The sequence below is a fragment of the Sus scrofa genome, chromosome 1, assembly GCF_054392235.1.
Source record: "Sus scrofa isolate SSC_HxYL_T2T_F1_AM1 chromosome 1, Sscrofa_HxYL_maternal_Yorkshire_Landrace_v2.0, whole genome shotgun sequence".
Classification (NCBI taxonomy): domain Eukaryota; kingdom Metazoa; phylum Chordata; class Mammalia; order Artiodactyla; family Suidae; genus Sus; species Sus scrofa.
In genome coordinates, this window is record NC_139383.1 from 284,993,699 (window position 1) to 285,018,850 (window position 25,152).

The following is a 25,152-nucleotide window of genomic DNA, read 5'->3' on the forward strand; positions in this document are numbered from 1 at the left end:
AAACGCTCTCTGACAAAAACGACAGCAACATCTTCTCAGATCCACCTCTTAGAGAAATGACAATAAAAACAAAAATAAACAAATGGGACTTAATTAAACTTAAAGGTTTCTGTGCAGCAAAGGAAACCCTAAACAAAACAAAAAGACAACCCACAGAATGGGAGAAAATCTTTGCAAGTGAATCAGCTGACAAGGGATTAATCTCCAAAATTTATAAACACCTCCTACAGCTCAATACCAAAGGAAAAAAAAAAAACAAACACAACCCCATCAAAAAATGGGCAGAAGATCTAAACAGACAATTCTCCAAAGAAGACATACAGATGGCCAAAAAACACATGAAAAGATGTTCAACATCACTCATTATTAGAGAAATGCAAATCAAAGCCACTCTGAGGTACCACCCTGCACAAGCCAGAATGGCCACCATCAAAAAGTCTACAAACAAGAAGAGCTGGAGAGGGTGTGGAGACAAAGGAACCCTCTGACGCTGTTGGTGGGATTGTAAACTGGTGCAACCACTGTGGAAAGCAGTATGGAGATTCCTCAGAAAACTAAAAATAGAACTACCTACCATTGGATCCAGCAATCCCACTCCTGGGCATCTATCCAGAGAAAACCACAACTCGCAGAGACACATGTACTCCAATGTTCACTGCAGCACTATTTGCAGAAGCCAAGACATGGAAACAACCTAAATGTCCATTGATGGAGAAGTGGATCAAGAAGATGTGGTACATATACACAATGGAATATTACTCAGCCATTAAAAGGAACGAAATACCAGCATTTTTAGCAACATGGATGGACCTAGAAACTATCATGCTAAGTGAAGTCAGCCACACAATGAGACACCAGCATCAAATGCTTTCCCTGACATGTGGAACCTTAAAAAAGGACAGACTGAACTTCTTTGCAGAACAGATGCTGACTCACAGACTTTGAAAAACTTATGGTTTCCAAAGGAGACAGGCTTTCCAAAGGGCCCATTTAACGAGGGGGTGAGCTGCCTGGAAGGTGCCGAGTCAGTTGAAGGGAGGGCCGACATCCTCCCCTGCGCCACCTCCGCACAGCCCCGCCTGTCCCCCGCCCACCGAGGCTGGAGGCCACAGCGCATGAGCTCAGCAGGTGTTCTAAGCCTGATGGGGACAGTGAGAGAGGCTGGAAGCCAGCTGACCTGTCGGTGAGACACACGGAACCCCTCCTGCTGAACCATCCATCTCCCTCCCTGTGGCAGCGGCTGAGGGTGGCAGGACAGACTCGGGGTCGGGGGCCAGGAGGCGGGTGTGAATCACGACCTTGACACTGACCGCTGGCCTGCCTGGGACTCGGTTTCCACACCCGAGAGGAAGTGATCACACCTACCTCAGAGAGTCACTGGGGGCGCCCAGTGGCTGATAAATGTTAGCTGTTCTTACCATGTAGCCCCTAACGACGGCTGCCAACCTGCTGGTGCCGAGATCGCCCCTTGCCCCCTGCCTGACTCCAGGCCAGTTCACGCTCATCCTTCAGGCGTCAGCCTGCCTGTCTCTCCCTGGGGAAGTGCCCCTGATCACCCGGAAAGAGGAAGGACGCCCGTACCCCCAAGTGACACCACGTGCCATTTTTCCTCAACGGCACCAGGCCTGGTCGCGTGATACAGTGACGAGGCCCGATTGCTGTCTTTCTCCGCCTTTGGACTGGAGGCTCCGTCAGGTCAGGGACTGTGCCAGTTTTTGGTCACTGTATTCCCAATTCCATCACACTGCCCTGCACACACGAGATTCTCAATACCGCTTCTTGACTACATGAAACAAAACGGAATTTACAGAGCTCCTGACCTAGAGAATCTTTGTCCTGGTTAACATTTTTAAAACAATTGGGTAAAAGTGATCTGATTTCGGACGCTGACAGGCTCGTGAGCAACAGGTCTCTCTGTCTCCCCCTACCCCCGCTTGCTGTGGTTAATTTGAAAAAATCTGAGAAACTATTCTTTTACTCATGCCTTTTTTTTTTTTTTTTTTTTTTTTTTTTGTCGTTTGTCTTTTTGTCTTTTTTGTTGTTGTTGTTGCTATTTCTTGGGCCGCTCCCGTGGCATATGGAGGTCCCCAGGCTAGGGGTCGAATCGGAGCTGTAGCCACCGGCCTACGCCAGAGCCACAGCAACGCGGGATCCGAGCCGCGTCTGCAACCTGCACCACAGCTCACGGCAACGCCGGATCGTTAACCCACTGAGCAAGGGCAGGAATCAAACCCGCAACCTCATGGTTCCTAGTCGGATTCGTTAACCACTGCGCCACGACGGGAACTCCTACTCATGCCTTTCAATTGGTGATTCTGAAAGGAAATCCACTTGGGAAGACCACGAAGCTTTCGCCTCAGAAACGCCCCCACCTTGGAGGCCCTCACACGTTTGGACACCGCACCATCGCAGCGCAGTACAAGGAAGCCTCAACAGCGTCCCCTGAAAAACCACACTTTTCAGTCGCAGCGTTTCCAGAAGGCTGGACAGGAAGCGCAAGGCGGGCTGAGCCAGGGCTGCACGCACCGCACTGACGGAAGTGACCAGGCCACGTCCCCTTGGTCCTACTGACCTGGAGTGCCCGGGAGGGTCGGATGGAGAGGGCACGTGACCGCACTGCAAATCCCGTCCCAGCCGGCAGCCACCGTGGCCAAAATACAACATGTACGGCCTAACCCCTTCGGGAGATCACGATAGGGACACTGTGATGTCACCTGGTCAGGCCTCTCTCTAAAGGAACTCAATAAAGCCCCCGGCAGAGCACCCCCGCTGCTGGAGGTGGGGAGCCCCCTGGGCTGCGGCAGCGCACCTCAGAGCAGTGTGTCAGGGGAAACCCAGCCTTCTCAGCCTCCAGGCTGCCACGTTTGCCCGCTGGGGGTCCTAATTCTACTCTCCACTGCAAGGAGGCAGCTGCAGGAATCTAACAGCAGCACGGCGGAGCTGGGAAGGAGTTTTTGGATCTAGGGTGAGCACCTCAGCTAAAATTTTTAGACTGAAGGGTCTCGAAAGGAGGAGAATGCAGCTTTTCAAGCTGAGAGATCCGTCTGCAGAGCACACACCTAGAACCACAAAATTAATAATAAACGGCAGCTAAGATCTGCGTGCTTAGTATGTGCCAGGCTTGGTTCTAAAAGCTTTGTATGTATTAACCAATTCCATCCTTCCTGCAACCCCATGAAATAGGGTACCTTAACTGCATCTATTTCATTTCCTTTTATTTTTTGGCTGTGCTTGCGGCATATGGAAGTTCCCAGGCTAGGGACTGAACGTGCACCACAGCAGTGACTGAGCCACTGCGGTGACAATGCTGGATCCTTAACCCACTGTGCCACAAGGGAACTCCACTGTACCTATCATGTGGATGAGTTAATCAAGGTGCAGAGCACTGGAGTAAACTGCTCAAGTTCACCGACAAGTAAGTGGTGACCTTGGGGTTCGAATCCAGCTGGGCTCTAGACTAGCCCTCACTCCGCTACATCACATGACCCCACGTAACAGCACGGCCTACAGCCTCCTGCCACGCACAGCCCAGCCCTGACCCACCGGCTCTCACGCTTCAAGTCCTGCCCTCTGGCTTGCTCCTTACTCGCTGACTTACTTCCTCAGTTAGGATCTGTGCCTTGGACCCCCAATTCCAGAACATCTAAGGACTCTGCTTCCCATTTTAACTGTGATTCATAATTTCCTATGAGGCCTTTTCTGACTTCCCTGGGTAGTAAGTTCACAGACCACATCATGGATTTCGAATGTAGACAGTTTTGTTTCTTACTCATCTCAGTTCTGCTTTTCTACCAAGAATCTCAAAAGTTCTTGGAACGTGAAAATGTAGCAGTTGATACGCTGGGAATTTTGCTGAAAGTCAAGGCAAAAACAATTTCCACTGTTTTCTGTCTTGCTGGCAAGCGTGCGCAGCCAGAGCTGTGGTATAGAGACTCTGCAGACTTAATGCGAGGGCCGACAGAAGCTGGCTACTTCTGCACCTCTTTTAACTATCGGGACAAGTGCTCCAAAGGCTTATGTTGCTGCACAAGCCATTTTCACAGAGAGAAACTGCTGTCACACAGGGCAGCGTGCCCACAGCAGGGACGCTGGAAGAGAACCACATTAACGCACGAGGTTTAGGCACAAGTTCTCCCGTGAGCCACATGCAGTGGGGAGGCTGCTCGCCGCGCCTGATGAGGCCCGCACGTACCTTCACTCCATCCAGCACAGCTTTGATGACCCCCTTCACAGCTGTCACCACCTCTTTATCTTCTGAGTTCACACCTTCTAGCATCACCTGGTCAGACCAGCGAATGAGGTTGGCGAGACTTTGGTACACTCGGCTATAGCAGGAGGAGAGGGCTGAGCTGGAGGTGGGAGGAGATTTATAAGAGAATATTAAAAATCTAAAGCATGACCATCACTTTAAGTCATCTTTTGAGCCCAGGACTAGCTTCTCAGTGACTAGGGCTTCTCACTCCTTCTTTCTATAAAATCTGTGCCTCCTTTTAATCAATAAACTTTTCCTCCCTGAACTTACTTCCTGATGTCCAATAAAGACTCTGTGGAGCTATTTCATATTCTAGTCCATTATAATTTTTTTCCTTTTCCTTTTTTAAGGGCCACACCTGTCGCATATGAAAGTTCCCAGGCTAGGGTTCAAATCAGAGCTGCAGCTGGTGGCCTACACCACAGCCACAGCAACACAGGATCCGAGCCGTGTCTGCGACCTACACCGCAGCTCACGGCATCAGTGGGATCCTTAACCCACTGAGCGGGTCCAGGGATCGAACTCGCATCCTCATGGATACTAATCAGGTTCGTTACTGCGGAGTTACAACGAGAACGCCACGTTATAATTTTTTTCATTTCTCAAATACAATGCATAAAAATTCCACCACGATAGATAATATGCTCTTACAAACTTCACATCTTCCCCGAGATTCTGACAGCATCTCCCAAGGAATGCCCCCCTTCCCAACCTTCTAGGAGGGCCAAGAGTTGCACATCTCTGCCCAGAGACAAAAATTCACATTACACACGTCCCAAGGAGCCAGCAGGTTTGTGGTGTTTTAGCAGGCGGATCCTTTGGAGGAAGAGCCTTTAAACGTGACCTCAAAGAGATCTGTAACTTCCTAGGATTCCTTCTAACACAGGCTCAGCTTCGTTATCCTCTGCAAGAGACCACGGCTGAGGTGTCAGAGCAACGCCCTAGTGGAGAGCGTTTTAAGGACAGGATCCGAGGCGAGGGCCCAGCTACACTGCGACGCCAACACGAACCAAACAGAAGCCCTGAGTGCTTCTGGATGCCTCGACAACTGTAAAGTGCAGGCCAAAATGCAAACCTTTTTGTATCTTCCACACACTTTTACATAACGCAAGGTCATTCCCCAGGACTTATGGAAAGCATAATTTTTTCCATTTTAAAGATTATATATTACAACAAAGGAAGAGCAAAAACAAAGAAAACTTGTGGGCTGCAATCTCCTCCACTTCAAAGAAAACAAAGAATGAGGCAGGCATTTAGAAGCCAGATATATTTTTTCCAAAGATGTAATTTTGAAAAAAAATATGTAATATCGTCAGGTAGGATTAGAACAAGTTCTAAAAACAAAGCCATTTAAAACAACACCTTGACCCAAACCATGCTCTGGCGAGCAGCTCTTCAGAGTCAGGTAAAGAGGAAGAGAGCTCTCTGGGAGGTCTAGACGCCCACTTAGCCAGCCACTGTGCTGCCCTGTGCATGTCCCAACGGGAGAAGAGAAGAGACAGAAAGAGTGAAAGCGAACGCCTCAGGCCCCTCTGCAAACAAAAATGTACAAAAGGAGCCGCAAGGAAGCCCACATTTGGCTGCTTCAGAGGCGAATGCAAATAAGAAGCAGCAGGTGTGGGAGCCCTTCTCTTAGGGAGGAGGGGGGAGAGAATGAAACCGCTGGTCTGTCCTGGACGGGGAGGGATGCGCTCCTCCGCCGCCCCCTCCCGGCCAGGCTGCCCGCCCGAGCCCGCGGAGGACCCCTGGTGCTCATCAGATCCAGAGGGGGGACAGCACACGCTCATGGACGCTTCACCCCCATTTGCAGCCGATGGAAACGCTGCCGGAAGGCACCTCAACTTCGTCGTAGCTGGGTCCGCCCTTCACACCGACGACCTGGAGGAAGACCATTCCTGCGTCTCAATGTCACAGGAAGGACATTAAGAGAGGAGGGAGGGTCCTGTACCGTAACACTGTCGCCCAGAGGACCGGTCCCTGGTCTGCTTCTGAAATGGAACAAAGTGTCTACACGAAGGGCAAGCAGGGATCCTTTCCTCAAACACCCCTGGGGTTCCACCTCGAAGAGAAAGCCTCCGTTCACTGCACACCCCCAACAGCCAGCTGCTTGTTCAAAGGCTGGTCACCACTGTCCCCCGAACCTGACACAAAGAGCCTGCTTGCCAGGGCCCAGACCACAGAGGCGGCTCTGAGCAGAAGGCAGGAAAACACCTTCCCGGCTGAGAAGGGCACCGGGAGGAAAGAGGTGATGGAAGGAATCCAAGAAACGCTCCAGGGAGCATCTTCCACCATCTCAGGGAGATCAATAAAAACATCATCGACTGGCTCTGGAAGAGCTTCAGGAGCAAAAATCCCTTAAATGCTATTAGCCAAAGGACCACTAAGAAAAAATCACTGTTCCTGATGGCCACACCCAGGCATGTCTTGCCCCCTCTAGGAAACTGTTACAGACATCCAATGATTTTTGCCACCTGTAAAGTCATCCTCACCGCCCCCCAGACAAGAAACACCCCCGACCATTATCGTATTACTCCACCAATTCTTCTGGTGCTTGTACGTTCAGAAAGTAGTTTCCCAAGCGGAGCTGCTGGCTATCACCCCAGGGAGCAATGCCGTTTCAGGACTGGGCCTCGGGGACTCTGTCCTGGACTCTCCCAAGGGGGCCTGGCGCGTGAGGTGGCAGCAGGTGGTGATGCCCGCCCACGCCCTGGTGGGAGCACACTCTGGTCTCTTTCCTTCCAGGACACACCCGTCCGTCTAATCCCGCCCAGCCTTCCGGTCCAGCTCCAGCATCTCCTCCGGGAGGCTAAGAGACGGCATCCTCCCTGCAGCTCCCCTCCTTAAACCTGGCAGGGCCCGCCGCTGGCACCTTCACCCAGATCTTCACTCTGCCATGGCAGGCCTGCCACAGGAGAAGAGGCACGAGAGCATTTCATAAAAGCTGTCCACGCAGCCGAAACCCATTCCCTCCAAGGAGAACAGCAGCGGGCCCTTCGACGAGCTGGGCGCTGCGGTCACTACTGGAACCACAGCGCTCGGTCTCACAACGTGCTCCACAGGCAGCACCTCGATGCGGCAGCGAAGGGCCTCCCTTCTGCAGAGGCCCCTGTGCCGGACAGCAGTGTGGACGGAGACCGAAGGCTGGAGCAGGGCAAAGCCCCACCAACGCCCATCCTTCCCCACCAGCTGGCTTTGGTGAGCTTCCAGTGGAAGGACCACCATCTACGGGGCTCGGCTGGAACTCCAGGTGGGGAGCCCCAGGGCAGAGGGCTTCCTGGCAACAAAGAGGCTGTTTGCTTGATCCCCCAGCAGAAGAAAACTCTGCGCCTCACTGCCAAGTTCTGAGAGTAGTTCATAAAGGCTTAACCTCGTGGGGCTACAAGGACACCAAACCATCTCGAGGAACAGAGGGAAACAGAGCGAGGGTCACCCTAGGCAGGTGAAGAACAAAGCCAGCAGGGTTCTAGCAGCATGGGTCAGGAGAACAAGCTCCCGCCAGGCTCTCACCAAAGAGTATACTTCCTACTGCTCTTCTTTCTGCACTTCACAACAAACAGAGGGGCGAGCTGCTCCCTGACCTTTCAGAGGAAAACGAACTCCAGCAATGAAAGCATTAGCCAACAGAAGCTGACGCCACCCTCACATCTTGCTTCCAATGAATCCAGGTGCCAGTTTTCGAGGCCCTGGCTTGATACGGTTAAATGTTTCACTAATCCACACTCTAACGGCCTAATAATCTAAGCAAACTCTAACAGGCTGGGTGTTGGCAGAGTTTAATGGCATAGGGAACTCATGTTAACTCAGGTTAACACAGGGCACTGGGGAAGCAAAAGGCTCCGACCAAGGGGGTACTGCCAATGAGCTGCAGGGACAGAAGAATAACCACAGACGCGGTGGCGGTGGTGGTGGCGGTGGCGGTCTCCCTCAGGGTGGGGCCTCACGAGTCACAGCGACCTCGACCTTGAGAGCACATCAAGTAACAGCCGCGGGCTGCGGTGGGCAGAGGGCGGGAGGGCTCCCCGGCTCTGCGCGCGCGCGTGCACCCACCTGTGCTGAATTCGCGGGTCGCTCTGCACCAGCGGCAGGATGGCCTCCAGCACCTTGCTGGCTGAGCCTGGGAGCATCTCCAGCACCTTCTTGTCAATGGCCATCTTGTCCACAATGGTCTTGAAGTAGCGCAAGGCACTGACGACCTCCTTCTCTTTCTCCTCCAGCCAGCTCAGGTTCTGAAAGGAGATGTTAAGCATAGGGAGGGACGAGAGAGGTTAAAGGAGCTACCGAACAAGAAACACAGTAAAACTCCCTGTAACCTAGCTTGAGGTTTAAGCCAAAGGAGAAAGCTTCCAGCTGCAGAAACCAGGCCAAATGGTTTGTCTAAAGCTGCACGCAGGACACAGAGGCTAGACTTGAAGGAAGAAGATGGGCTAGACCGAGAAAGGTCGTTTAGGCGCACCGAGTCCCTCCCAGGACAGAGACGGATCAGCCCTGCGGCCCCTCCTCTACCGCAGGGGTGTCACAGCTAAGCTCAGAGTGGGGTGAGGACCAGCTGACCGATGGCTGCAGGATGCTGAGAGGACCGACAGTGACGGCCCACCACGCCTCCTAGTCAATCAAATCCAGACACCCAAGGCCCGTCAAGGATCCTGAGGACCGTGGAAGACAGGCAGGAGGCGTTAGCGTCCACAACCCCCGCTCCCAGGACTCCGCCAGACGCCCACATTGGACCCAAAGATGCGGCCCCTCTCAATGAAATGACACGACCCTCCCAAGGGGGCCTGGAAAACCTTGGCTTAGAAGGCGGTGAAAAGGTGAAGCTGGATGGAGGGCGACGGTTCAGGCACTGCTCCCGCGGGTCCCTCTGCTCCTGAGACAAGCCCACCCAGGAGGAGAGTGAAATCCAGAGCCCTGCACTCCCAGGAACCCCCTTCCCGCCCCCCGCGTCTTTTCTCCTTGCCTGTGGGTACACTGAATCCACAGTTAGCGGGTCAACATGCCCCTTAGGTTGTGTTCCGACCTCTCCTTACACTGACCCCAGAGGCAACAATCCAGGCCCCAGCTGGCTGGCAGGGCCAGGGAAATCAGGATTAAGCTGTAAAATGGACAGGCTACTCACGCAGAACCAACTACATGTCCAGCGCAAATTAAGAGGCGAGTGGGAGCTCCTGTCGTGGCGCGGCGGAAACGAATCCGACTAGCATCCATGAGGATGCAGGTTGGATCCCTGGCTTTGCTCAGTGAGTTGAGGATCCTGCGTGGCTGTGGCTATGGTGTAGGCCGGCAGCTGTAACTCTGATGCGATCCCTAGCCTGGGACCTTCCATATGTCACGGTGCAGTCTTGAAAACCAAAAACAATAAAAAAGAAGAGCAGTGTGTATGAGGAAAACTGCCTCCTGTGGGCTTTTTGAGGGGCAAAGAAGATATAAATAAAACCCGCTGAGAACAAGATACTTCTACAAAAGTATATTTAAGCAGTAATCTATAATACATACATGAAACACGATAAACAGTGATTACGATTCAGAACACAAGCTCTTTTCTTTAAAAATGATGCAGAGTGTCATCTTACTTTTATTTTTCATTTTTTGGCTGTGCCTGAGGCATGTGAAAAGTTCCCAGGGCAGGGACTGAACCCATGCCTCAGTTGTGACTGAGCCACAGCTGCGGCAATGCCAGATCTTTAACCTGCTGTGCCATGTGGGAACATCCCAGAATGTCATTTTAAATAAAAAATTCAATACTGGAGGGAGTTCCCGTTGTGGCTCAGTGGTTAACGAATCTGAGTAGCATCCATGAAGTTCAATCCCTGGCCTTGCTCAGTGGGTTAAGGATCCAGTGTTGCCATGAGCTGTGGTGTACGTTGCAGATGTGGTTCGGATCTGGCATGACAGTGGCTGTGGTGTAGGCTGGCAGCTACAGCTCCGATTAGACCCCTAGCCTGGGAACTTCCATGTGCCTCAGGTGAGGCCCTAGAAAGCAAAAAAATAAAGTAAAAAAAAATTTAAAAAATTCAATACTGGAGGCATTTATTTCAGGGGAATATCAGAGAAAAAATACATCAATGGAATTAGGAAGTAATTTTACTTTACTCAGACAACTCTCAAAGCCCTGATGTAATTTCTCGCTGGGGTTCTTGCCCGCAGGTCCTCTGCTGCCCACGAGGACCCAACCCTCCCCATTCCCATCGCTGTGGCCTCTCTGCTCTCACTTTTTCTCCTTCCACTGCCTGACCCACTTGTTCACCTGCGGTCTGTTTCTAAGAGCCAGGTGCCTGTTTCTCCACCTCGTGGATGAGCTCTCTGCTTGGCCATGGCCTCCCCGGGGCTGGGAGGGACCTGAGCGTGAAGACCCCATGGTGCCTTGCAAACACCAAACGTGACTCAAGCCACGACTGGTCAGTCTGGCAAGAGGACTGTGGCCACAACCCTGCCCCCTTAACCCATCAGGACGCATTAGGGGCCTGCCATCTTAGCCCATCAGGACGCATCAGGAGCCAGCAGTGCTCAAAGGTGGAGAAGCAGGAAACATTTTAAGGAAAGATATCTACTGTATGTAAAACAGATAAGCAATAAGGGCCTCCTGTCCAGCACTGGGGACCCACCTCTGTATCTTGTAATAACCTATAATGAATCTGGAAAAGAATACACGTACGAACTGAATCACTTTGCTGTACACCTGAAACTCACACACCGTAAATTAAGTACACGTCAAGGAACGTTAAAGGAAAGAAAAGAGCAAGCAAGCAAGCAAGCAAGCGTGTCCTCGGGTTTGCTGTGGAGGAAGGGGGCTGACCTGGCGATGGGAGGTATCCACAAGGGACTCTCCTGTCATGAGCAGAGACATCGAATGAGCCGCTGAAGAGCCAAGCTGCCCTGGGCTCCTAACAGAGGAGCCGACCCCTTAGAGTCAGGTTTCACCCATCAACCTGGCAGCAAATTCCACTCCCAGAATTAATGGCCTCCGAAGGTTGTGCATTCCCCCAGCCCTACAGCTGTTAAACTCTGGCTTCTTGCGAATGAGCCAGAAGTGGAAACAGTTTGTTTACGTATATGTTTATATATATTTTTGGCTGTGCTCATGGCATGTGGAAGTTCCTGGGCCAGGGACTGAACCTGTGCCACAACAGCAACCCGAGCCGCTGCAGTGATAACACTGGTTCCTTAAGGGAACTCCCTCGAAGGGGTTTACAGTGAGACACCTAAACCGAGCCCTCACGTGCCGGGAACCTGAGGCCATGGTCTTCCTGCAACTGTCCAGCTGCACAACCTCGAGAGGCAGTGCATCCATCACACACCCCCTCCTGCTGTCAGGGATGAGGCGCCACCACGGGGGCAAACCAACCTGGGAACTACAAGAGGCGAGCGGTGCTCGGGGAGGACCTCGACCCGCAGACACCGCGGGGCTTCGGGCGCCTCACCTGCGAGATGGGGAGAGTGGCCCCTCTTCTGCGGAACCGGGAGAGGTGGGCGTGGAGGGCTGGGTGAGAATGTATACGCAAGTATTTCATAAAATTAAGGGAAAAACTTGGGCCAGAACCCACCCTCCCTGCATACTGGGCGTAACGAGCGCTTGGGCACACGGCCAAGGTGAGGGGAAAATTAGACTGTGTACAATCACCGGGACGGCGCCCGGGCAAGGCGAGGCCTGCAGTCAAGCCGTACAGGATCTGAATCTACTCCTGTCTACCTGAACTGCCACTTCCCATGTACTGGCCCAGGAAAACTGAGAAGATACATGGGAACACTGGGTTGTGAGAGAGCCAGAGAGCCAATACTAATAACAACGGTAGCACATGAGCGCCCTACTGTGAGATTTCTCAGCAGAGGCAGCGAGGTCCTCACAGCCTGGCAGATGCCCCAACCCTGGCAGTTCTGTCTGTGAGCCCCCACGTGGTTCTGTACTCACTTGTCTCACGCAGGTGACCTGGGCCAGAGCAGAGGCTTTCAACCCTTCTTAAAGGGTGGCGACCAGACACCGGGGTGACCGGACTCCTTGGGTGAAGAGCACACCTAGGGCTCCTCCCAGGAGAACAGCGTTTCTCGGCCACGACACTGACGCTCCAGGGCACATCGGTCTTTGCTGGGGAAGGGGGCTGTCCTGCGTGTTGTGTACCATGCTGACCACCAGCCCTGGCCTCCACCCAGCAGATCCTAGCAGCACCTGCTTCAACCTCCTAGTTGTGAGAGTCGAAAATGTCCCCAGACATTGCCAAAGGTGCCCCTGATGTGGCAGGACACCCCCTCGCCCCCCACTAAGCGAAGGGTACTTTAGCATCAAAATCCTCCCCATGGCCTCTCTCGGAGGAATGAGGGGTAGATTCTAAGAACCAAGTGGGTGAAACGGTCTCTCATCGGAGTTCACGGCTGTTGGTAAATCACTCTCTCGGGGCTGCCCGGACCAGGGTTAGATGACAAGGGACACGCTTCCTGGGCTTTAACATTAAACCCAGCTCCACGAGGTTGCCAAACAGACTGTAATAAAAACTAATTGTGGTACAGACCAGATCTTCCACCTTATCGCGCTTCCTCAGTCTGGAGTTTAGAGCAATCTGGCAAACCCTGTACATTTCATTCTTGCTCTTTAGCCTCTTTTTGTTAACAGATGGGGCAGGAAAAAGGATTATTGGACAGAAGACTTTGGGTTTAAAACCTTAATCTTCTCCACTTTTAACTAGAATTTTATGACATTCTGCTGATCAACATAAAAATGAAAGTAGAGTCATGACAGAATTCAAGAATTACGTGTTTATGGAACTAGTGTTTGCTAGTGGCATTAAACTGACAGCTGTGACAACAGTTTTACCACAAACTACACCGTGGAGAGTCACTGAAGGATTAAGGATCTATCTGTCTACAAGGCTTGCTTCTATTTTACACTGCCGAGTTTAACTGTTTTTATATTTAGCTATGTGTGGGGGTTGACATCAGATTCGTGCGCTACTCAAAACCAGCCTGACTTTCCTAAAGAGTAAACGCAGCGCCGCAAGAGTTCCCGCATGGAGGGCTGCTGACCCGCGAGCACCGCACCCTGTGGGACTTTGCCGGGTGTCTGACGTCTCTGCAGCCTCAGTCCCCTCTCCCGAAAGATCAGTTTCCACCTCCCAGGGTTCTAACGAGAATCAAGTGAGAGAGCAAGCATAAAGCACTCAACACGGGGCTACGAAAAGGCCTGATAAATGTCAGCAGCACAAAAGGAGTCCCCGACTCTGGTGGCACGGGCTCTGCGGTGGCCGCAGCACACTCCCGGGGCCCTGCCAGACGTGCACCAGAGCACCGGACGCCTCGACGCCCTTCCCTTGCTCAACTATCTGCATCGTCTCAGCAGCTCAGGCGAAGAGCAGCCGGTCTTAGGAGACAAGACCCCCACTCCCCGGACCCGCTGGACCCAAGCAGCACACCCAAACCAACCCCAGAAACCCCCAAGCTTTGCCTTGGAGTCTGAGTGCTCTCCAAAGACCAGGGGGCTTGGATAAACTCTTACTTTTATCCAAGGTCCCCTGGACTGTTTTCTCAACAATTAAACCCACAGGCGCCACCCAGCTGAGCACAATAACAGATTTTTTTCTCCATCCCCAAAACCATGGGCCAGGATTCTGCAGTAGAAGGCAAGGCAAACCCAATTGTTCTTAACATCACACTGACCTTCTGCCTTTGAGACCTGGAAGCCACAGCACTGGTGGACATAAATTCTACTGCCTGCTGCTCCAGATCCAAGGGGATAGGGTAGCCCTCTGGCAGAAATCTGTCTGTTGCCTCCTGGAAGAGAGGAAACCTGGATTCCTACAGAGCTTGAAATGGCCGTTTTAGGCTGAAGGGAGGGGTTGATGAAAATCAACAGCAATTCCAACACATCTGGCTCGCCCGGCCCTGCGGAGGTCACTGGTGCTTGAGGACGTCTTGGGCTGGGTTTCGAGGGTTTAGCAAGTTGCAGAGCATGGGCCCTAAAGCCAAATGATGGGTATTCTGGACATCGCAACTTCCCTGTACGTGTGTGTGCCAGGGCAAGGCAGGCCTCTCCGGGGCAGGGAGGCAGCATCCTGGGGTGTGAACAGATGCGCTGAGCTGTTTTAAACGCCCAGAGAAGGACAGATCTGGAAAAGGACCGTCCTAGCCAACTGAGCTCAACTCTGATCCACACGCGAAGCACTCACCGTCCTAAAGGCCCGCACTGCCCAAGGACACAGAAGGCCCCGCCGGGACGGGGAACGCTGCGGAATAGGCAGTCTGTGCTGAAAGCTCGCCCCCCAGGGGATGAACTTAAAACTGCACAAACTCACTGCCCAAAGCAGGTGGAGGCCAGGAGAAGCAGAAACACCTAGAGAGTCAGCTTACTTTGTTCACAGGCTTCTCTGGAATCTTCACGGACACCTCCGCCGGTTTTCCCTTCTTTGACGGCGTCCTCTTGATCTTGGGCGAGTGGAATTTGTCCATCAGCTTCATGGTGAAGGAGGAGAGGTGAGAACGCTGAGAGTCTGCAAACAAAGACGGCACCGATGGTTAGAGGCAGAGCGGGAAGGAGCAGCGGTGCACTGACCTTTTGTGGACACGAGCGTAGCCCTCGAGTCTCTTCTCCTGGCTGCGCAGGGATACAAAGAGGAGGAAATACGGATCCGCTAAAACGTCTCCGCCTGCGCATCTCACTCTCGTACGCCCCGTCTAGGCTAGGGTGAGAGTGGTCAAAATGGCTGTAGGAAACGAACGTGCAGATATCTCCACGTGTCCTCATAGAGCTCTTCTGACGGGCTCACCAGAGTCCGAGGGAAAGGACGCCGGAGAACACGGAGAACACGGTAGGACGCAGGATGTGGGAGCTGCAGAAGAAGGCCCTCTGACCCACCTCACTTTTCTGCTTGGAGAACTGCAGCAAGTGACACGGGTAAGGCCTCAGAGCTGGCAGTGAAGACCAAAATAGAACCAAGGTGCTCAAAACCCTCTGGGACATAGTGAAAGACTAAAGGGTTTCCCCTCAAGACTGGGAATAAGGAGTTCCCTTCGTGGTGCAGTGGTTAACGAATCTGACTAGGAACCATGAGGTTGCAGGTTCGATCCCTGCCCTTGCTCAGTGGGTTAACGATCCGGCGTTGCCGTGAGCTGTGGTGTAGGTCGCAGACGCGGCTTGGATCCCGCGTTGCTGTGGCTCTGGCGTAGGCTGGCAGCTACAGCTCCGATTAGACCCCTAGCCTGGGAACCTCCATATGCCACGGGAGCGGCCCAAGAAATAGCAAAAAGACAAAAAAAAAAAAAAAAAAAAAAAGACTGGGAATAAGATGAGACTGTCCAGTCTTACCACTGTTATTCAATTTAATACTCCAATAAAAGCCAACCGGCTTGGAGTTCCTGTCGTGGCTCAGCAGAAACGAATCCAACTAGCATCCATGAGGTTGCAGGTTCAATCCCTGACCTCGCTCAGTGGGTTAAGGATCCAGCATTGCCGTGACCTGTGGTGTAGGTCGCAGACACAGCTCAGATCCTGCGTTGCTGTGGCTGTGGCGTAGACCGGCAGCTGTAGCTCCGATTCGACCCCTAGCCTGGGAACCTTCATAGGCCGTGGGTGTGGCCCTAAACAGCAAATTAATTAATTAATTAAAAAAAAGCCCAACTGGTTTAGAAAGAAGGATATAAAACTATCTCTATTTGTCGATGACATAATCTTGTAGAGGAAAAATCCCAGGAATCCACTCTTAGTACTCATGATCAAATTTACGAGGCGCACAGGATACAAGATGATGTGCAAAATCACATACAAAACCAAATCACATACAAAACCAATTATATTTCTACACAGTAGCAAGGAACAAACATTCAAAATGAAAACTTAAAAGGCTTCCATTCAACAACGATCAAAGAGAATAAAACACTTAGGTCCAAATTTACACTTAAGTAGAATGCTGATCTGCTACAGCATGGATGAATCTTGAAAACATTACGTTAAGTGAAAGAAGCCAGTCACGAAATACCACCTGTTGTACAATTCCATTTATGTGAAATGTCCAGAATAGGGAATTCTACAGAAACAGAGCGCAGGTTAGGGGCTGCCTCAGACTGAAGGGAGGGGAGAGGCATGGAGAGAGGCTGCTAGTGAGAAGGGATTTCTTTTGGTGGGGGATAAAAATATTCTAAAAGTAGAATCTGCTGACGGTTACACAACCCAGTGAATTACTATTAAAAAAAAAAGTCGACATTCCACACTTTAAAAGGAGTCAACTGTATGATATGTGAATTCTATTTCAATGAAGATATTTAAAAATCCCAACAAACCAGACGCAATGAGCAGCCTTCCTTCATCACTTCCCTGTGTTGGAAACTGTCTCATTAAATCATTTATTGATGTGTTTATCTCCACAGGAGAATGCAAACGTGCTGAAGGCTGAGCCTGCCTTGTTCAAGCCTGCATCTCCAGTGCCAACACGCTGCCTGGCCCGCAGAAGACGCGCAGGAAACGCTCACCTAACAAATGAGGAAGCCAGCCAATGAAAACGCGCCCCATGAAAAGGACTGCTTCTTTGCTTTGGTAACGTCAGAAGTCACAGAAAATGCCTGAAATGGGTTGGAAACTGGGGAGCAGAACACAACCCCATGCCATGGAAAAATAAATATCTGTGTTTAAAATTAAAAAATACTCCCCCTTTCAACTTTTTTGGCAATGTAGCTACTAAAAAAAACAACCCCTCTTCCAAATAAATGACATAGCACCTTGTATTACAGGCCTGTCACTGTGTCTACTAGTGTTGCATGTGACTAAATATGGCCAAAGTTCAATTCTTTTGTCAAGGACCTTCCAGGTGGCAGGCAGGATCAGATAAACGGTGTGTCTTTGCAACTATCTAGGAAGCCTGCTGCACTCTGGACCAAAGAGAAAAGCCTAGGCCTGACCTTCGTTCACAAGTGGAGTCAAACCAAACACAGCTTTACAGCCGCCCGTCTTCTGGCCAGGACTGCAGGAAAGCCCTTCCTGCAGGCGCAGATGTGGACATGGATCCCCAGGAGGCTGGTGCACCTCTCTCCTGACCCGGCCCAGCGCAGCGCAGGGTCCGGGGCACGCTCAGCTCCAGCCCTTAAGCTGCAGCTGCCCCTGGGACTCAAAGCAGCTACACGGAGATGGTGTGATTTCTCCCAAGCAGGGCAAGTCCCACACACAGCTTACACGTCCTTCTTTACACTTGGAAATGATGTGAGCAGTCTAGTAATTCGTGTGGCAGTTAAAAGGGTGCGCTTCATCGTCAAGCTGTTTGGGTGAACGTGCTGCAGCATCCCCTCTCCAAGTCTGAAGTTCCCCGGTCTGGAAAAGGGGCGATGACACTGGTCTTTGGGGGGGGCGGGCTGATGTGATTGCAGATTACATGAGATGCTGCTTTTGGATAACGCAACACAGTACTTACCCAAGTGCTGGGCACAAGGTACCCGCCCAACGCAGGGAGCTAACCTAACTAACCACATGACCTGGACGGGTACCAAGGCTGACCAAACTGAACTCTTCCCAGCTGCTTAAAGCTCTGGATTAGGAGACTGTGCAGCACTGACCCTCTGACTCTTGGTCCGGGCACTGAGGGCCTTACCGCTGCTCCCCCCGGCCTCCAGTGCTGACCAGGAGTCTCGATTCGGTCTGAGCCCGTTCATCTGCTTCCCTTCCTTCCAGGCTGCCCTGATTGCTGCCCCACCCACTCCTTCGGGGGCTGGCCTCAGCATCCCTCAAGTCCCAGCACATCCCTCGCCAGACAGGTTCCCAACACAGAAGCCCCGTGACTTCCGCTCTAGCAAGTACGACGGAAAGCAGGTCAAGAAGAGCAGACACAAATGGGGAAGTGTAGGCAGGATGCGGGATTTCTTTGGTGGTCAGAGATCTTCAGAGACAGGCTGGGCGAGCCAACTTCCGCCTCCTCTGGTCTGCTGCCCTGAGCTGCCTGGCAAACGGGTAGGCATGGGCGGGAGGACTGGCCGGATTCACAGCCCCGCCATCACACCCCGGGCGGAACCACGGTAGGCAAACGAGGTGTGGAGGCCCCTCAAAGCTCTGATCGTGAGCCGGAGGCCAAGGAAGGGCACCTCCGCCTGAGAGCAGAAGAGCCCAGGAAGCATATCACAGCACACTCTCTCTCAGGCTCTGCTTGCCAGGCACAGCCTGAGATTCTGTCTGTCTTGGGGGCACAGCTAGGAATCCACATCAGCATTTAAAGAAAGGGTTATGGCTACCAATAAATCTTTCTCCTTGGAGTATTTAATAGCCTCAAAACAGCCAGCTGTGGGGCAAGGTGTGATAAATCAAGCAGCTTCTCTGGAATGACAGCCAACCTCCTCAAGCCTGGAAGTCAAGGTCAGCACTAAGGAGGCCACATTTTGACTTGGAGGCTGCTTGTCACCTCCTTCTTGAAACAACAGCTTAGCCGCACAGAGTCAACCCAGGATGCAGGGGACTTGTCAGGTCAAGGTCAATCAAACTCTGCATTTGAGCCCTGACCAGGGAGGGCAGAGTGGAAGGAGGCAGCTGCGGCAGCTGCGTTGGGGTCATCTTGCCAACAGCCCCCACCCCACCCCACCCCACCCCCGCCACACACACACACACACACACACACACACACACACACACACACACACTTCCTGCCCTCTTCTCACGTCCCTCATGAGTGCCAATCACCCTGGGTGGAGGGCGACGCCAAACACGTCTCCTGCCTGCCGCAGCTCAGGCCCTTCACCCACCCTCTCCTGATTCTCTGACGGAACCCTTGGGACGTTACACTTCACGTTCTGTAAACGTGGTCTGTTTAGAGGTTTTCTAGCACAGAAATTAAAACAAGACTTTGAAAGATTTCCTATGTACACACATACAATTTGTAGAGAATTAATCAAATCCATGCACCCACCAAACTGGCCTGTTACGTAGAACTTTCCGCAACGATGGAAATGCCCCCTATCTGCCCTGTCCGGCGTGATGGCCACTTGCGGCCACTTGAAATGTGCCGAGTTGACTGAGAAACTGAATCTTTATTGAAATGTAATTAAACAGCCACGTGAGGCCGGTGGCTGCCCTACTGGGCAGCACGGCTCGGTGAGAACACTGGCAATTCTACCGCCAGCACCGCGTGCTCTGTCGGGAGCCTATCTTTCCTTCCGACATGGGTAACCATGATTCTGATTTTTGTGCTTATCTTCCCGACATGGGTAACCATGATTCTGATTTTTGTGCTTATCAGCGCTTTCTTTTGGTGATAGTTTATTTTGCTGGTATAGTTTAATTTTTTTTAAGTGTGTGAAGTTCCTGTAAATGGTATTATATCGTAAATATTCTTACGTTCTTGCTTGTGCATGCACGAGCAGGTCTGACTTTAACCAGGGGTAAGGGTCCACGAGGGCTTTCGTCTTCAGTGCTGTGAAATTCCACAGGTTTGCCACGCCAGTCTTATTTATCACACTCCCGCTGGTGAACGCTGGGTCGTTGTCAGCTTTTCTGCTTTTATTAACGTAACACTGCTCTGACCCTTGTCACGCATGCCTCCCGGAACACACTTGACGAGAAATGCTGGACCACAGGCATTACAACACCCCCGATGCTATGGATGTTGCCAAGTCATTCTCCAAGGTGGCTGTGCCACGCTGCGGCCCCACCAGCAAGGCCGAGTCCCAGCTGCTCCGCTTCCAGCACCTGGGCTTGTCCGACGTACACGCTTTTCGCTATGGCCACCCCTAAACAAAGGAAACAAGAGCCCTCCTTCACCTGGAAACGCCATAAGCTGGTGCATCTTACTGGGTTCAAGCAAATCTGCCAGAAGAGCTTCAAAGGTCACGGACAGAACTTAAGAAAACAAGCGCTGAACCATTGCTCAGCACAGCATTTATGCCAAGGAGGGCTGGGAAACCCCAATGACCCATTTGCTAGTCATCTCTTCCACAGGAAGGCTCGCTTACTGGCCTCACCAGCAGTTTCCGCAGAAATGGCTGCAGTGTCACCAAGTGCAGCACTTTCCTGGGCACCCATCATGGGCTGCAGATGCGGCTGCCAGAGGAGCACCCCTCTCTGGGTGGAGGGAGAAGCAGGCAGCCTACTCACAGCATCACATCTCAACAAAAACCAAAAACACACCACGGCCAAACCCATCTCTTCCAAGTAGTCTGCCAGGGGTCGATATTTCATTCTTAAACCTTCCATCTGCCCCTCGGCCAGGCTTACAACGATCTGTGCTTGTCACTGACAAATGTACGGATCAGCTGGCCTTTCAAAATGTCATCTGCAGCAGCAGCTGGGATCCCAACTTAGCAGTGGTTTCTGTTGGGGCTTAATTTCGCCTTGGATGGGGGGGGCGTCACCGCTTATCCACCATACAAGGGCCACCAAGTCAGGGCCCTCATGGTCTATGACCCTCTGAAGCCGGTCCAAAGCAACGGCAGCCGCCCTGGAGAGCCGCGGCGGCCGTCCAGGACACATACCCCACAGATTTCCTCCGCCTGGGGCACCCCGCGCCCTTCATCCACGCTCCACTTTCAAGGGCATTAAAGGACAACCAGCGTGGAGAAGTGACACGAGGACATTCGAGCAACTATTTCAGAACAAGGATTTCAGCTTTTTAGAGCGTTTAGTCTGTTTATTGAGAACCGTACAGACCGTAATGGAAAGATACAGATGAGTCAGGTGGCCTGTGTTTGACCTTGAGCTCGGCCTCTCTGGGCCGAGGTCCCGTACCTGCAGAACGAGCATAACCTCAGACCCTAGCTGCTCAGGGGGTGGTGAGGATTAAAAGTGACCCGGGGTGCTGAGCACCTGCAAAGGCCCTGAGTGGGGCTCAGTATACCGCGTCCACTAGCACGTGATGACACCGCCAGGCCTCCGCCAACACTCAGTATCTCTGGCCAAAGCTAAAAATAATCCCAGCCTAGGAGAGCAGAACGGAGCCTCATGTTTAACTTTCCCTGACAATGCCACAGTAAGAGGTCCTCTTTCTTACTCAACACAGAACTCGTCGAGTTAAAACAGAAGGAAAATAATTTCTGGAGTTTTCTAACACCAAAGGCTCTTCTGACAAGAAGACCTGTCCCTGCCGCCCTCTGTTCAGGAAGCCCACTGACAGCCACGCTGCTGCTGTGGGGCCAATGGAAATATTAAGCATATCTTCGTTTCATTTTTTCAGCAACAAAAGTCAAACAACCTCACTATAAAAACCCAAACACTGAAAAAACATATAATATAGAAAGTGCAAATCCCCATCACGCCATGTGTGGCAGAGCTGAAATGTGTACATTTTTCTGACTTGCCTTTTCCCCTTAGCGATGTGCTGAGGGCCTTTTTCCGTGGGAGCAGTTAAGGGCTGAACAACGTTCTGCGCGAAGGCGGACTCGTTTTCGCGCCCAGTCTCCCGATGCGCGGTTCCCATAGCTTTTGCTCTTTGAACACCACCACGCTATGGACACCCTCCTCTCTGAGCACCTGTACGCCAGACTCCCAGACAGGACTGTGGGGCCAAAGGTACAGCCCTGAAAAGCTAGGGTACCACCCAGCTGCCCTGAGCTGATGCAGGCCTGTGCCAGAGTGAGACGCCGGGTGCAGGCAGGAGGCAGGGAGGGGCAGGAATGCGACCAGGCTGGGGGGCAGGGGGTGGCCCTGCCACCTACACAAGAAACGTACCAGCCTGCACTTTGGATTTGGGTTCAAATCCGACGGAGCCACCACTTTGGCTTTCCTTGCATAACTGGTAAGGATTAAAAACAGACCCATCACAAAAGCTAAAGTCCAAATGGCCGATACACAGACAACAAGGTCCTCGGCTGCACCTGTCGTCAGGGGACAACACACTAAACCACAAAGCAGCACCTACCTCCACACCAGCATGGATGAAAAGGAAAAGCGGGAACCCTGAGTGGCCGTGGGGCTGAAGGCCACGCCTCCCCTCCCCGAGGGAGGCCCCGGAGGACCTCTTACACCGACAAAGCAGCTCCACCCTGACGCCCTCCGGGGGACAGCGGGTCAACTGGGGCACCATGCAGCACAAAGAATGATAATGAACTGCCACACAACGTGAACAACCCACAGGTACAGAAAGAAGCCAGACGCAAGGAAGCAAATTTAGTCGGATTCCATTTTTATAAATGCAAAAACAGGTAAAATTATAGACTATGACTTTAGGAGTTCAGTGGTGGTTGTGCTCGAGGGGAGATGGTAACTGAGGGAGAGAGCTTCTGGTGGTGCCCGCGGTGTGCGTCTTGCTCAGAGTCTGTTACACTGATGTGTTCGATTTGCAAAAATCCTGCCAGCTGCACCCTTAGGACGGATGTACTTTTCTGACAGGTGGTATGTGTCAAGAAAACGTGGAAACAGACTAGACACAAAGGAGGTCTCATGTTCTAAACATAAGCCCACATGATTTTTACAGGGGCTGTATTCACAGATCATTTACAAATTAAGGAAGTCCTGTTCTCTGAAGCAAACAAATGCATTTGGCCATAAATAGCCAGAATTAACATCTCCCAAAGAACTCTGCAGTGAGTATCTCAGGAAGAACCTACGGATATCTCAGGGAGCTCTGTCTTCTTCTCCCCCAGAATTTACGGGAGAAAAGGGGTTCTACTCAAGACCCTGACAACAACCAAATCATGCTTGTTTTGGCATCTGGCACTTAGGCCCCCAACTGGCACACAGTGAAAATAAATAAATGACTGCTAGTGAGCACAAAGACAAATGAAATCAATGAACAAACTCTGCAACAGCTAACAACGCCTGCATTCGACTGACAGCAGAGTAATTCCCGATGAGCGATGCAGGTGGGACGGTCTGGTTTACACCGATTTTTAATATAATTCTTTGAGGAATGCCAACACGCGAGTCAGAGACAACTCAATCAAGAACTTTTTCTGGCGTGGTGATTCATCTTGGGTCACCTGGATTAAGAGGATGCTGTTCAAGCGGCTTCCAGGGAAAAGACAAGAGAAAAACCACAACTTTCCCTCGCCCATTCTGGGTCTCTAGAGGACAATGGACTCTCTGGGCCAGGACTCTTCACCAGAAATACAAGACCCACATATAATTTTAAATTAACCTACATTATGCACGATATTAGACTTTCATCATGTAATTAAATTAAAACAATTGGAGTTCCTGCTGTGCCTCAGCGGTAACAAACCTGACTTGTATCCATGAGGATGCAGGTTCGACCCCTGGCCTCCATCAGTCTGTTAAAGACCCAGTGCTGCCATGAGCTGTAGTGTAGGTCAAAGATGTGGCTCAGATCTGGCATTGCTGTGGCTGTGGTGTAGGCCAGCAGCTGCAGCTCCGATTCGACCCCTAGTCTGGAAACTTCCATATAACGTGGGTGTGGCCCTAAAGAGAAAAAATAATTTAAAAAATAAAACTATTAACGAGCACTTTTCTCTTCCTTTCATGCTAAGCCTTCACAATCTGGTGTGTGTTCTGCACTCCTGGTGCGTCTCTAGTGGGACTGGACCCATTACCAGCACCGCGGCTCCCGGCCCTGGGAATAGCGGGCCTGCGCCTTCCCTGCTGAGGAAGGCTGGTCCACTGGCCTCTTGAAAGAAGGGCCTTGGGGCTGGGTGGATCTGAGTGCTTCAGGACTAGGCCGCGGAGCTCTATAAGGATGCTTCGCCTCTTCCGAAAAGGCAGACTGAGCAGCTGCAGCAGGAGTGCGGGGCGACCCCTCGCCCCCCGCCCCCACGACCCAGGCTGGGCTCCAGGGCAGCACGTGAGTCCCAGGTGTTGAGGCCCTTCCCTAACCCCCTCCCACATGGAGGTGCTGCAGGGTCTGCCACCACCTGGCACAGGGACAGAGAACGCTGGACACTGGCTGGGCAAGGCCTGCAGGGGAGTGCAGGGCAAAGCAGGAAGACTTGTTTCAGCAGAAGAAAGTCCGCCTGGTGCCTGGTGGCACTGACATCATGTCCTCTGCCGGGATACGTGGGCAGAAGGAGTCACAGCAACCTCCACACACAGCCGAGCTCCCTCGGCCCTGTGAACGTACGCCCGCTCCACCCGCAGCCCTGATGCCATGTGTGCGACTCTGGCTAAGACAGCCCCGGGCCTCGCCTTCTCGTGTATCAAACGAGGCCAGTGATCCCCACCTCATGGACTGTGACAAGATGTGATACGGTGCTCTGCATCGAGTCCCTTCGCACAGTGCTGGCCCTCAGCAGACATTACATAACTATCATCTGCTACCCGAATGTTCTGAGATAAATGTGTCCATGCTGAATGGGCAATTTATTATTTTTTAACACAGTAGAACTTTAAAGCAGAGGAGATCACTTACTGAGCCAGTGCTCTTATGATCTGAGTACTTTTTGTCCACACCCACGCATAAGGAAGTTCCTGGGCCAGGAATCAAATCCAAGCCACAGCTGCGACCTAAGCTGCAGCGACTGCCATGCCAGATCCTTAACCCCCTGTGCCACAGCATGAAGTCCGGTTCGAGCACTTTTCTACTCATGTGTCATATATTCATTTCTTTAAAAAAGTTGTATACTGGGGTTCCCCGGTGCCTCAGCAGATCTGGCGTTGTCACAGCTGTGGCTCGGGTGTTACCACGGTGTGGGTTGGCTCTCTGGCCTGGGAACTTCCACATGCTGCAGGTGCAGCCAAAAAAAAAGTAGAGCAGAGATGACTAGAGAAGCTGGGTTCTTGGTGACACTGTCTGGGCTGCTAAATACAGTTGAAACTGTCTGCAGCTCAACTGCCCCTTGACTTCCAGCAACTGTGAAGGGGAAAAAAAAGGAGAGAGAGCGACTCCAGTAACTAAAGAAATCCTATAGGATTTAAATGGAAGACACAGCCTCCACCAGATAAACCTCTGCATGTGAACACAGCCTAGAGACGATCTCCTGGGGAGCCTCCTGCCCCCTACCTGTCAGAGAGGACAATGAGTAAATCCACACTAGGAGTTTTCCCAAGACTTATTCCCATTATAAAAAAT

At 51.9% G+C, this 25,152-nt stretch overlaps 1 protein-coding gene across 8 annotated transcripts in view; it reads right to left on the reverse strand.

Moving 5' to 3' along the window:
- RAPGEF1 (Rap guanine nucleotide exchange factor 1) overlaps window positions 1-25,152 on the reverse strand; it is a 129,793-nt gene that overhangs the window by 52,096 nt on the left and 52,545 nt on the right. For 6 of the 8 annotated variants that reach the window (XM_005654593.4, XM_084999513.1, XM_084999506.1 and 3 more), the window contains exons 2-5: window positions 14,582-14,721; window positions 13,892-14,005; window positions 8,300-8,478; window positions 4,193-4,349 (exon numbers count right to left, since the gene is read on the reverse strand). In XM_005654593.4, coding sequence (XP_005654650.3) covers window positions 4,193-4,349; window positions 8,300-8,478; window positions 13,892-14,005; window positions 14,582-14,721 — 590 coding nt within the window. The remainder of the gene's footprint in view (window positions 1-4,192; window positions 4,350-8,299; window positions 8,479-13,891; window positions 14,006-14,581; window positions 14,722-25,152) is intronic. The other 2 variants (XM_084999536.1, XM_084999533.1) reach the window with 1 other exon arrangement.